General features: G+C 35.2%; 1 protein-coding gene across 7 annotated transcripts in view; it reads right to left on the reverse strand.

Moving 5' to 3' along the window:
* Nucleotides 1-15189, reverse strand: part of LOC138317708 (pleckstrin homology-like domain family B member 2) — a 144437-nt gene that overhangs the window by 21069 nt on the left and 108179 nt on the right. For 6 of the 7 annotated variants that reach the window (XM_069259558.1, XM_069259556.1, XM_069259560.1 and 3 more), the window contains 2 exons: nucleotides 13951-14272; nucleotides 7030-7216 (listed from right to left, as the gene is read on the reverse strand). In XM_069259558.1, the coding sequence (XP_069115659.1) occupies nucleotides 7030-7216; nucleotides 13951-14272 (509 nt within the window). The remainder of the gene's footprint in view (nucleotides 1-7029; nucleotides 7217-13950; nucleotides 14273-15189) is intronic. The other variant, XM_069259559.1, reaches the window with a different exon arrangement.

Here is a 15189-nt window from a genome sequence, read left to right on the forward strand (position 1 = left end):
TTGAATCTGAAAATCAAATTCCAAAAGACGAAAAGAAATAAAAGTTTAAATGATTTGTAATTTTTCCCCCCAGCTATTACGGTAACTTTGTTACTAAAACAAGCTATAGGTATATATACTGGTCAGAAATAAAAAAGAAATCAAATATTTACCAGTTGCGTCCAGGCCTTGGGCGAAGCCTTGTTCCGCGAATATCCGACCGGAGAGTGATGAAAATTTCTCGTAAGCTCATTTTTCTTATACTTTAATGGAGAACCACTAATAATCATCAAAGAATTGGGATCCACACAGGGAGGAAAAATTCACCAGAAAAAATCTCTAGCCCTAAAATATCTGTTTTGAGTGTATATAATATGGCTTAAATGTTCTGCAAGGTTTGGGCTAGAGTATACATAAAACACGAAGAATAATACACCATCTACTTTCATGTCTGTAGGTCTGTTCTACATTTCTGAAACGAAAAAAGGTTCTTTAAATCCAAGCACAAATTCAAACCAGATAGCTCACTCAGTCCACAGAGATGGGAGACAAAGGCTTCAGATACATGTTGGTGTTAGCTTCATCTGCCCATCACTAATTTGTTTGTGGTTGCCAGGTATACAAGCCGCAAACCTGCCGACTGTTTTGTAGATATCAAAGACTGATAATGATCAGAGAAAAAGATGCTAGCCCATTCTCCCCAATCATTCCTGTATGTATCAAGATATCTGTGAATCTGCCAACACCAACACCCCCCCTTGCAATGTACACCGTATAGGAACCCACCCAACAAACATCACATACATCAAGCAATTCACTCCTTCGTGGAATGAAATTCTCATTTTCAATTTTTCCTAAGTTATGATTTATTTCTGTCAGCTAATGATTCTATCGCCACAGTAACTCTCCATTTAGTAATGGAGTAAAAAAGAAGAGAAGTTGGATCTGAGGGGAGAAAAAACAGCTCATTGGCCTCTTTACCTGAATGAATACTCCAGATAAGAGAACTGTATTTGTTGTACTATAAGCCCCAGGGGTTTGAAATTTATTCCGGGGTTTATGTCCTATCAACAGCCAGGGCCATGAAAGGATATGCAAGATTTGATGATGGAGGAAACTGGAGTACCGGAGAAAAACAACAGACCTGTGAGCGGTCAGTACCTGGCAGGAATGGCTATTAGTTATAGGCAATCAAAAGAATCTTTGAAGAAATTAAAAAGGAATATCTAGTATATCTATAACAATATGTTTTTGTTAACTTTACATTTTTTTTTAGAAAACTTACGACATTTCTTTCATACATGCTAACTTTGATAATAAAAAATAAACAAAGTTTTGAAAAGAATTTGGAGACATTCAATCCTCTACAAAAAGTAAAACCTGCCTTAGATACCACCCCTGTATAACAACCACTTGCATATTAAGACCACTTTCTTTCTCTAAGAGTTCTAAATACTTTTTACCTGTCTAAAAAGACCACCTGGCTACAACAATCATATTTTCTATCACCATTTATATGGTCTCCCTGAGATAAGTTTGACATGAGAACGTAGACAGGCATTCAATTCTCTATAATGAATGTATTTTATGTGTAAAACACCTGGGCTATTTTTAGGTGAAATACTCTTGCCTTGTGTTGATTTCATCATTTGTGTATGTATACTAGTGCACACTGCCTACCAGTGGGAAGTCAAAATTTTACAGAGGAGGGAAAAAAATATGAAATTACCATCAACACCAAGATATAGAAAATATGAGAAGGCGCTTACAATAAGCTGTACAGCACACACCTGTAATTAGGTTGTGTATATAATACATGTATTCTGTATTTTTTAAAATATTCTTTATTTATGAAATATAGTGTATATATTGTTAGGGCATCAGGGCAGATCAATCAATACAAAATACTCACTTTTCAAAGAAATTCAACTTTTTTTATCAATTATAAAAAAAACAAAAAAGTTTTTAAGATTAATATTGAAGTAAGTGAGTAAGTTTAGAACAATATCATATCACTGTTTAAAAAGATTTAAAGCATTACACCTCAAGGACTAAAAAATGCATTGACAATTTTTGTCTAAACCACATGCAATCTTATAAGATCATACAAAAGTCACACACAATGTTTGTTATATCTTTTAAATTAGGCTTAAACCGAGCTACCAGACATTAAAAATCCATAAATGATAAAACAAACTCTATAAGTATCATCAAAACAAGCCACTAGTATCATTTCTAAACCTTAAAATCAAATTCCACTGAAAGAAATCATCACTGAACCAATTAGATGGGTGGATGTCAAACAGAAAATTAATTTCCCGTAATCATCGGTTTGTAACATCTTTATAGCATCTTAACAGCTTAATTTCCCTGATGAATATTCATAGGTGTTAAAACCTCGTTAACAGGTGTAAATAGTTTTCTATAAGTAAATCAATAGAATCTCACTCATGCAAAAAATAATTCTGCCAATATCAGTAAACACCTCTTTCTAGTCTGGTCAGGATTTGCTGTGAATGAAAACACACTTGTATGTAAACTATAACTAAGTAATGAAGTATACAAATATACAAACATCAATGAGATCACGAATGATGAAGATGTTCCTGATAGGAAACTGAAGTTACGGTTCCTACCGCCCGACGCCAGAGAAGCTCCTTGTAAACAAACAAAGATGTTTACTGTAAAACTCCTGTTTCGCTCCCGCGTACACAACTGTTGGAAATATTTATCCAGGAATTATGTAAGAATTAAATAAAATTGTTGTCAGCTGTCCAAAGAAAACACTGGTAAATCCTGCTAAGTACCGCTCAGCGTATACAGTCTAACTTTCCTTAATTCACTACCCTGGCCTTGAAATTCTGATGATAGATCGTATAATCATTATGTAGTTTGACAGCTTCTACACTTTCCTGGGAATTAAAATGTCATTGAAATTTACATGCAAATTTTACCCATGAATTTGAATGAGGAGAAAAAGCATGAAACATTTCATTTTCACATCGTTCAACATCTACTCCCCTTTGCCTGTGTTAAATTTCTCCTGGAGAGTTGTCTTTAACAGGAAAAATCAAGCAAGGATCCCCATTCCTACATCAATTATACATGACCTAGGAACAAATTAAAACAGGGCTTATGAAAGCCGAGTCTGGGTTCTGCACCATTAAGTATAGGAATGCCAATGAAGTAGGTAGCCATGAATGTCTGTCATCAGGCAGAGAAATTCCTACCAAATAGTGTACACTTCTGAATACACACAGCATCTCGAAATGAAAATGGAAAAAAAATCTTGACTCTGCACCTAACTAATACAGCATTCACTTTTGCAGATGGTTAAGGGTTAAAAGAATTCAGAAACTCTTAACAATTTTTCAAATAAAAATCTTCTATAAAGGAGTTATTTCCCTTGATTAAGAGTTATCCCCAGCAATGAAAATTATTTCAATTTACCAGTAATTAATAATTACCTCTAATTAGCACTATTTACCAACTTTTATTCAAAGTTGCCTCCCCTTAGTAAAATTCACCTTCCCATCTTCAGTGAGGCAATCCTCCTCCGATGGGAATTTATTTTATCGTTTATTACCACCCTTCATTAATTGTCTTCACTAAGAGTTTTTGCTTTACATTCAGAGTATTTACCTCCCTTTATTTAGAGTTACAACCCTTTATTTCAAGATATTGTCAATTAAAATTTATTTAGAGTTACATCCCCTTATAAGACACATCTTTCCCCTTTTTGTCAATATTTTGAGCTTATTGTGCCATATTATAGTAACTCATACATACATTCTACTTACACAACTGTAATTGACAGCTAATAAACCACTCTTTTTTTAGTTTGAGAATAAACTGGAGTACACAGAAATAAACGACCAACCTATGATAAGTACCAGAAAGCTACAGCCACATGGGCCTTGAATTTAACACAAAACACAGTTTTATTGATAGTAAAATCGTTTTTAGCTGTTGGTATGTTATGCTGCTGTTGCTCCTTACAGTAAATTACTGCTAGCTCACACCTTAAGTAACGATCATGAGGAGAGGTCATTCATGCATGAAATTAGTTACAGATCAGTGATTTTGGAACGATGGCTTCTCTCCTACCTGACAGAGTACATGCAGTCTTGCATAAGGTAACAGAATATTGATTCCCTTCACCATTAATGTGTGCAGGCACGATTTTTTATCTGACAGAAGTTACGTGGAACCCAGAACAAGGTGCCAACATATTGGTCACCATCAATAACCTGTCATCCCTTCAACATGACCATGGACTCTTCCAATTATATTGATCATAGACAGTCTGAAGTGGTCCCAGGGGGGAGAATTAGTTCCAATGAATTTAAGAGGGGAAAGAAGAGATTAATAGGAAGTACAATAGCCTACCGTGATATTACGGTTGTTTCAAGTTACAGTCAACCAATCAACTGGCCAACTTTTTATATGATCTCAGATTTTTTTAAAACCTTGTTTCTTGAACAATTAATCACCCTTTAATACACTTTTTATGCAGTCATTTGGACTCTGATGTTTGGTAGGTTTGTGTATATAAAAGCATTATGTAGCTTTTCAACAAATATTACTCTCTTACTTATCAGTAACAGTAAAACCTGCCTTCTAGACCACGTCTGTTAATTAATACAAACTTGCGGTATCAAATGGTCAATTTCAACACCTTGTGCACCTTGCTTATAGACCACATGACTTAAAGACCATTTTGTCTTGGTTCCTTTGGTGGTTTTAATAGACAAGTTTAAAAGTACATTTTCTTTTGTTTGAAAACAAAAATGTTCAGATTTTTCAGTAGGAATTGAAGCTTAAATGCTCCAACATAGGACAAGACACCAGCAAACACAGTACATGTATATTGACCTGAAGGATAGAATTTAAATCCTGGTGCTATCTGGACAGTCTAGGCGGCCAGAATCACATTGAGTTATGAGATCTGTGGTTTAAGCCTGAACTCTTCACAGTGGACGTCCACAATGATTGTCTCGTTAATCAGTCTTAGCTTTAATTACCGCTGAACGACTCCATGTGATTAGCCATTGGAAAGCCGATTGGCAAGCAGAATGTGTTTAATGCTGGTTAAAAAGGGAAAGAAAACAAAGCTGGTGTGATCATGTCATTGATTTGTAAGGGAAGACAATGGAGAGGATAGGATGTCGACGGGATGGACAAAGGAGAAGGTATAAAGAGTGAGGGAGAGAGAAAAGGAAATAGATTAAGGTATGGAAGAAGAGGAAAGGAGAAAATGTAGAAAAGGAAAATAGAAGGGACAGAAAAGTATAGAAAAAAGTGTAGAAAACACATAAAAAGAGAGAGAGAAGGAATCAAGAAGAAGGGAGAAGAAATGAAGGCAGAAAGGAAATATGAAAACGTCAGAAGATTTTATCAAAGAGGAAAAATAAAGGAAAAGTGACAAACAGGAAAGGAAAAGATTTGAGTCAATTAGTTAAAATAACATGATAGAAAGCTGTAAATAATGTATTAGAGGGAAGGAAAAGCCAATGTTAGAAGGTGTAAGATACTATTAAACTGGATGATGTATGAAGGAGCTAATGGATATGTAAAGAATAGTGGTTTGATCCACCATATCTAGGAAATAACATACACAAGTCCTCACCAACCATGCAATATCAAATCAATTATACATCAAGCTGGAATCTCTGGCAAAATTTTGCCTAAATAGCGGAAGCAATGAACACAGAAATGGGCCTGGCTGAATTAAGTAGTATAGTCGTCCATATTTACAGATGGAGGCCTTCAATAAGGTTTTATGTCGTCAATGCATGAGAGAATCTCGGGATAAATTGATTGATGAAATCACTCGCAAACCTCTCAGGATCTATTAATTACAGAGCACTGCGATGAAGTGTTTCAGCTGATTTATGACAATTTGGGGAGAAAAAATCTTTGGAAATACCATTTGAAGAAGAGATGAATGAAATATGTATTTTTATTGTAATGTCATTTTGTTAAAATGAAATTCACATGTTTTATTGTCATGTCATTTTGTTCCATGAATACAGAAACCATGACGACTATAAATACAGAATTGTAAAACAATAAATCCTGTTTTGTATTGAATACAGAATTTATATCTTACACACAACCTAAACATTCCAGCTTACTGAGAGCTTTTGGTGGGTACTGTCCATCTTGGTAACTCTAAATTGTTTACGCTAGGTGACGTGGTTATGTCACACATAGGGATGGCATAACCACTTGTACATGTATGATACATAGCCTTAGTTTGATTTTTGTGTTAGTGAAATAGACCAGAAATACACGATAACTAATAGCTGATGGAACACGAGATTGTCAATTCATTATTCAGTAAGCATACAATTCTTTTAAATGTTTTCACAAATATGGCAGAATGTGGATTTATGTGTAGTTTTTTGTGATTGTATTCAAAATTGATTTCAGTTTTATTGACTGAAAACAAAGTGTTCACATTTATTGAGATGAGCTTAAATAAATACAATAGTGTAAATTATACACAAACAGAGACTGAACATTAAATGTTAGAATTATTACCCTTTCTTCCATGAATTGTTCCCCTTCCAATCTTTAGACACTTCCCTTTCTTTCTCGAATCTTTCCTTTATATCTTAAAGTCAAATCCTTGAATTGTGTCAAGAAATGGCTTACCGGGTATTTTCCGTTTTACCAAGACTATCTCCCTGTCTACCTAGTGATACCTTTATCTCCAGAGTAATCTCCCTTTCTGAATAAAATGATTTCCCTTACTTCCAAGAGTAATCTCCCTTAATATCAGGAGTTGCCTCCCTTCTACGCATGTTTCGGGCATTTAGATTCCTCCAATAGACCTAAAATTATCTGTCATCCTATTTCAAGTTCCATCCCTTCTAATTTAGAAATGTCTCCGGATCCCTCCCTCTTTAGAATTCACACCCTCGTCACCCAAACTAAACTTACTTTTCCACTTCCATGGGATTACCTTTCTTATTACTAAGAGAGTTATAAAAAGAATAATCTCCCCTTGTAGAGTTACCCCCCTTGCAGCCTTTGGACACTTACCTTGTCTCTTTCTCGGACGGAGTCTCACAGCTACTGGCTATACTTGAGTCTTCGGACTCCAGGGAGTTAAAACTTTTACAATTTGCCTCCCTAAGTTTGCGTTCCTCCCATTGCGCTCTGCCTTCATCAGCCGCTCGTCTTTTCAATTCTTCGATTCTTCTCTTCTCTTGTTCAATCACATTGCCACCTAATGATATAAATATAATTATGAACAATTTTTAATTCACAGGAATAACAAATGTATGTGATGTTTGTTCATTTTGAACTAAATTTCTCCAAAAATGATTAAAACATTTGAGTTATAAAATTATTTATAAAAAAGGACTTTCCAAGACTGTGCTGTCACTTTGGGCAATGTAGTTAAGATTTCTAATATTTTATGACTAGTATAGTCAACATTTTGATAATGAAAGACACAACCATAGCTATTCTTCATTAAAGGAATGGTTCAAATATCTACTTTCCAAATTCACGCTGAAGCCTTGAACAGATTAAACAATGATTAAGACATATACATGTAAATCTATGATTAAATTGGGTATTTCTGATAAAGTTTAAAATGAACATGAACTCCAACGGGAAATAGAGCAATAAGCTCAAAAGGAAATCGATTGCATCAAATAGGAGCTCGAAATGGAATACAAAATCAACCAGGAGCTCGAAATGGAATACAAAATCAACCAGGAGCTCCAAATGGAATACAAAATCAACCAGGAACTCCAAATGGACTACAAAATCAACCAGGAGCTCCAAATGAAATACAAATCAACCAGGAGCTCCAAATTGAATACAAAATCAACCAGGAGCTCCAAATGGACTACAAAATCAACCAGGAGCTCAAAATGGACTACAAAATCAACCAGGAGCTCCAAATGGAATGCAAAATCAACCAGGAGCTCCAAATGGAATACAAAATCAACCAGGAGCTCAAAATGGACTACAAAATCAACCAGGAGCTCCAAATGGAATGCAAAATTAACCAGGAGCTCCAAATGGAATACAAAATCAACCAAGAGCTCCAAATGGAATACAAAATCAACCAGGAGCTCCAAATGGCTTAGGGGGGTGGGGGTTGAATCTCGAGCTCCAGAGGAAGTAGAAACTCGAGCTCCAGAGGAAGTAGAATCTCAAGCTCCAGAGGAAGTAGAATCTCAAGCTCCAGAGGAAGTAGAATCTCAAGCCCCAGAGGAAGTAGAATCTCAAGCTCCAGAGGAAATAGAATCTCAAGCTCCAAAGGAAGTAGAATCTCGAGCTCCAGAGGAAGTAGAATCTCAAGCTCCAGAGGAAGTAGAATCTCGAGCTCCAGAGGAAGTAGAATCTCGAGCTCCAGAGAAATTAGAATCTCGAGCTCCAGAGGAAGTAGAATCTCGAACTCCAAAGGAAGTAGAATCTCGAACTCCAAAGATAATATTACCAATGTGTTCGGTTAATGAAACAAGCTAAAATTGGGTCAAGTGACATTAATTTAAGATGGGAAATAATGTCATAGTAATAGAACTGCCAGATATTTAATTTTACATTGTGAATAACAAACTAACTCGCCTTCGACTTCACAATCAGAATTTTCTGCTTGTACACTGTCAAAATACCAGACAGAACATAACAATGTGTATATGACAGCTATAAAATCTTCTAATCATCAAACATTAAAATGTATTTGCTCAACATCCTGTCATAAAACGAGCCTAATGTATTGACTTAAAGTTCTCTGCAACAGGCCCACATTTGTATTCATGCAGTAGACCAGAAATTCTGACTACCATAGTCATCGTAAATTTAATCGTAAATCTTTTCTCTATAAGCCCTGGTATTCCTACCTATGGCAGTATTAGATAAATGGTTACTTCTCCATAATATGCACTGAAACATTTCTGAGCTAGAATACCATAACAGAAGCTGAAAGTTTTCTGATCAAGACTGTAACACTTCCAGCGATTTGGAACATTGATGATTCGGTCGCATTACATCTTACTTGGATCAACTTTGTATTATTTTCCAAAACGTACATTTGATTACTTAGTACAACTTCAAAAATGTCCAAAATCCTATTTTATCTAAAGCATTTCCTTGATTAAATGACCAAGTTTCAAACTGAACAGCTGAGTTTTAAATATTAATATTTATAAGATATTTTTCTATAGTCAATTTTATGCACATTCTCCTCTGTTGTCTTTGTTACCATGATCTCAGTGCCCAGTGGATGCTTATTACATTAAATACTGAACGTAAATTATTCGCTCTCAGTAAACAACAAAACATTTATAGTTGAGTAACAGACCAGAAAAGAGGAAGTAAGAGAGAAGATATCATTTTCACTAAATTATATACCTATGGTAATTTGCATTCAATTTTGCAAATATCACAGAACTCCGTAAGCAATGAAAATCTTATAAAATGTGATGCACTGACATTCTTTAGTTTGTTTATGGTTTTTCTACATCCTATATATAAATCCGATGAATTTCAGGGAAAAAATACCAAACATCTGCACTATATAGGCATCACATTCATGTCATATTGATACAGGCTGTAACAGAAAACTCATTAGTGAAATATTAAACACTTTGACCACTTGACCACCACAGCCAAGAGGTAGAGAGCTTATAGAAGAATGTCAGACACCTTAACCACTTGACCACCACAACCCAGAGGTGGAGAGCTTGTGGTAGAATGTCAGACACCTTAACCACTTGACCACCACAACCAAGAGGTGGAGAGCTTGTGGTAGAATGTCAGACACCTTAACCACTTGACCACCACAACCAAGAGGTGGAGAGCTTGTGGTAGAATGTCAGACACCTTAACCACTTGACCACCACAGCCAAGAGGTGGAGAGCTTGTGGTAGAATGTCAGACACCTTAACCACTTAGCCAGCACAACCCAGAACTAAAGAGCTTGTGGTAAAATGTCAGACACCTTAACCACTTAGCCATCACAGCCAAGAGGTGGAGAGCTTGTAGTAGAATGTCAGACACCTTAACCACTTGACCACCACAACCCAGTGGTGGAGAGCTTGTAGTAGAATGTCAGACACCTTAACCACTTGACCACCACAACCCAGTGGTGAAGAGCTTGTGGTAGAATGTCGGACACCTTAACCACTTGGCCACCACAGCCAAGAGGTGGAGAGATTATGGTAGAATATCAGACACCTTAACCACTTAGCCATCAGAGCCCAGAGTTGGAGAGCTTGTGGTAGAATATCAGACACCTTAACCACTTAGCCAGCACAACCCAGAACTAAAGAGCTTGTGGTAAAATGTCAGACACCTTAACCACTTAGCCACCACAGCCAAGAGGTGGAGAGCTTGTAGTAAAATATCAGACACCTTAACCACTTAGCCATCAGAGCCCAGAGTTGGAGAGCTTGTGGTAGAATATCAGACACTTTAACCACTTGACCACCACAGCCAAGAGGTGGAGAGCTTGTGGTAGAATATCAGACACCTTAACCACTTAGCCATCACAGCCCAGAGGTGGAGAGCTTGTGGTAGAATATCAGACACCTTAACCCAGAGTTGGAGAGCTCGTGGTAGAATATCAGACACCTTAACCACTTAGCCAGCACAACCCAGAACTAAAGAGCTTGTGGTAAAATGTCAGACACCTTAACCACTTAGCCACCACAGCCAAGAGGTGGAGAGCTTGTAGTAAAATATCAGACACCTTAACCACTTAGCCATCAGAGCCCAGAGTTGGAGAGCTTGTGGTAGAATATCAGACACCTTAACCACTTAGCTATCACAGCCAAGAGGTGGAGTGCTTTCTATAAAATGTTAGAAATCTTTGTACACATCCAGAGCATAGAGCTTATCTTGGACTATCAAACCATCTGCCACTGTGACCCCTATTGATGCTATAAACTACAGATTACAGACTTTATATCACATGAATATATGGCAGAATGTGACGCAACATCATATTTCTATAATACAATTGAACATTTAGCCATCAGTACGTAAAATGATTGATATATTCATTGATTTAATCCACATTCACTTCAAAATATATGTAGATCATGTTGTGAAACAATGTTAGGGTAATCATTCCATAAGGAATGGTAGCTTTGATAAGTTTAGACAGCTGAGTAGTTTTTATCAAACACTATACTACTGAATTCATATCTAACTAGAGTAAAATATGTATATACTACAAGACTATCAAATTCACTAAAACTAAAATATATTATTGATTAAAATGGAAGATTAGAAAGATACTACCTGAGTATATATGTTACATTCCATATGTTATTGTCTTGAGTCTAGACATAAGCCTATTATTCATAGTGAAGATTATAAAAGTACAAACCCACATTACATGTATACATGTATTGTATGTTATATAGAATTGGAAGAATGCTCACATTTTACTGGTGCTACCATCAGACTAAGCCATATGACTAGTAGTTATCTCCCCTTCAAGACATATTCTTGATTTTTAGAAAAAAAAAATACAACAAAAGTTACCCCGGTTTAGAACCATTTTAATATGACTAGATATAGCTGGGAGAACATCAGTAAAATATGACTAGATATAGCTGGAAGACCACCTGTAAAATATGACTAGATATAGCTGGGAGAATATCAGTAAAATATGACTTGATATAGCTGGGAGAATATCAGTAAAATATGACTTGATATAGCTGGGAGAACATCAGTAAAATATGACTAGATATAGCTGGAAGACCACCTGTAAAATATGACTAGATATAGCTGGGAGAACATCAGTAAAATATGACTAGATATAGCTGGGAGAACATCAGTAAAATATGACTAGATATAGCTGGGAGAACATCAGTAAAATATGACTAGATATAGCTGGGAGAACATCAGTAAAATATGACTAGATATAGCTGGAAGACCACCTGTAAAATATGACTAGATATAGCTGGGAGAACATCAGTAAAATATGACTAGATATAGCTGGAAGACCACCAGTAAAATATGACTAGATATAGCTGGGAGAACATCAGTAAAATATGACTAGATATAGCTGGGAGAACATCAGTAAAATATGACTAGATATAGCTGGGAGAACATCAGTAAAATATGACTAGATATAGCTGGAAGACCACCTGTAAAATATGACTAGATATAGCTGGGAGAATATCAGTAAAATATGAATAGATATAGCTGGAAGACCACCTGTAAAATATGACTAGATATAGCTGGGAGAACTTCAGTAAAATATGACTAGATGTAGCTGGGAGAACATCAGTAAAATATGACTCAGTAAAATATGACTAGATATAGCTGGGAGACCACCAGTAAAATATGCCTAAATATAGCTAAAATATGACTAGATATAGCTGGGAGAATATAAGTAATTTATGACTAGCTATAGCTGGGAGATCACCAGTAAAATATGACTATAGATAGAGATGGGAGACCACCAGTAAAATATGACTAGATATAGCTGGGAGACCACCAGTAAAATATGACTTGATATAGCTGAGAGATCACAAGTAAAATATGACTAGATATAGCTGAGAGATCACAAGTAAAATATGACTAGATATAGCTGAGAGATCACCAGTAAAATATTATTAGATATAGATGGGAGATAGACATGAGCTAGACCATCAGTAAAATATGACTAGATATGGTGACAGTGAAATGTGATATTAGTTGTGTATATATATGCTATAAATAGACCAGTCAATCCAAGGTTTTTATCAAAGTAACAATATTATTAACAGAAATATACACAAAGAACAAAAGCATTTGAGATGAATTAAAAGGGAAAATCTGACTTCATGCATTTGCTTTCAATACAATAATTCCTTTTATGACAATAAGAGAATTTTGTTTTTCCTCTTCTTTTCAATTTTCATTTCAATAAAATGCTTTTAAGATAATTAGAGATTTTCTGTGTGTTTTCAATCATAAGTTATGATAAATGCTGACATTCATTTATTTGGAATCAGTCATGGAAATGTTAAGAAAGATAAGAGATAATATTTTCCTGTAATAACTTGGATTGGCTATCATGTATGCACTATGTGCTAGAGTTAAAGTTCTCTCTGAAGATCTGCTTTACCAATTTCTAATGAAACTTTCCAATATTGATCCACTGATCATTTAATATCTTTTATCTATGAGAATTCTTTGTATTTTGAAAAGTGTTATAATTTTACAGCAAAAATTAGTCATTAAATTTCATTTAAATTATTTGAATATTTCGAATCATATGGTATTTCATTTTTGCCTCTTAATTACCCAGAGTTAACTGCTCTTGTGATTGGGTATTGCTTCTAAGGTAACAAAAAATATTGTAAACGTGGAAACTCATGCGAGGGGGAAATCGTTACACGAAGGCCGCTTGATTGTGAAACTTTTCCCCGTACAAAATATTTTGTATATGTACAATATTTGTTGTTGAAAGTATCAAAGTATATTTAGAAAGTTTTATGTCTGTAAATCGAGAAATTAAGCACTCGCAAATAGATCCACATCTACAGTAAACAGAATATATGCCTGGTCACAAAAGCTTTTAACTCTGCAAATTAAAAAGACAAAATACATTGTTGTTTTTTTCTTCCATTATCAGTCACAAAAAGCAATAAAAAATCTCAAAAAATTTTAAAGTTAATTTCATGCACAGATCTTGTAAGATCTTCAGAGTACAGTGCACATCATGTTACCTGCTCATTTCTAGAATTCTTACCAGACAAAATTATTGAGTTTTGTCAGAATAAATAAAATTGCAGGAATTTTTTCCTTTTTTAAATGACTTTCTTTTCTTCCTTTCTCTCAATCATTTTGGCTATATGATTTTGATTGAAAACAATTTTGATTCAATCTAACAAAGAATTAAAGTATAGAATCACATAAATTGGAATGAAATAAAATTTTCGTTTGAATTTGACCATTATTAATGAGCAGGTGACAAGATGGCTTTGTGTTGCTATGGTGACTTGCCTTGCTGTTCCATAAATAGACAGCGGTTTTTCTCTATGTCCTCAAGGGTGCTAGATTTTTTCCTCTCACCTTGGTGACCACTACCGGGCACTATGAGCCCCCTTGGGGAGCCAGTGTTGGACCCAGGTGTGAGCCCCGTAGGGGATGACCCTGAACTATAGTTGCTCCCATTAGTAGTATTTGGCGTAATTTGTAAATGAGATAAAGAGTTCGGGAAGGGAGACAAGTTTTGAGAGGTGAGAAGGGGAGACAAATCCACAGAACGATGAGTTGGTGTCTTTGGGAGTGAACTTTGACCAGGACTCTTCAACTCTTGTTGGTTCTGAAAAATAAATAAAATCCAATATAGTTTCAGATAACCATGAACAGAGGCTGTTATTGTTTTTATAACATATATTGATTTAATTTGTTTGTGTTTATACCAATTAACAGCTATATCTAATTAATCAAGTGGCAAAAGTAATCTTTGAAGTTAAGAAAAAACAACCTACTACCACACAAGTTTCTTGAGATTGCTATACAGAGTTGATGATTTCAGATCCTAGGGATAGTTATAGTGGTAAAAGGTCTAGGATCTGTGTGTGTGATATATACCTGTACAGTTGTTATAGATCACAGAACTCAAAGAAATTTCTCGTACTTAATTAGGCTGGAATTTGCTTTGTACTTAATTAGGCTGGAATTTGCTTTGTATATTATTACGGTTAGACAAAGTTTTCACTTTGGCTTCATGTGTCTAAATAGAATATAAAATCTACAGATTTGCCCCCCTTTTTACATATCTTTAATATCTGTAGAGTTAGCTCCCTTGAATCAGATCTGTTGTTGCTCACTGACAGTTTATTGTTATACACACACTTAAATTCAATTTTTTTTCTAGTTACTCAGGAATAGTAAAACGTCACAAGAGTGCTCTAAAAGCATTAAAACCAAACTAAAGAGAGAACACAAACCAAAAATAGAATGCACTCATAATTACTAAAAACTAAAACAAAATGCAACAGGACCAAAACATCAAAACAATGAAATCAATATTCAACTATGTGTATGTTAAAAACATCATTAAGAAGTGTGGAAGGGGATGTTGCAATTGAAACTATTAAGTTGACATAAATAATATGAAAAAAGAACAAAGATTTCAGAACCTTTAAATGTAGTGATCAAAATCTTTTAAATTTCCAAATTGGGTATTTCTGCTGTGCAATCTTGCTAAAGATGATCAATGATGTTATATTTATT

The sequence above is a fragment of the Argopecten irradians genome, chromosome 3 (assembly GCF_041381155.1).
Source record: "Argopecten irradians isolate NY chromosome 3, Ai_NY, whole genome shotgun sequence".
NCBI lineage: Eukaryota > Metazoa > Mollusca > Bivalvia > Pectinida > Pectinidae > Argopecten > Argopecten irradians.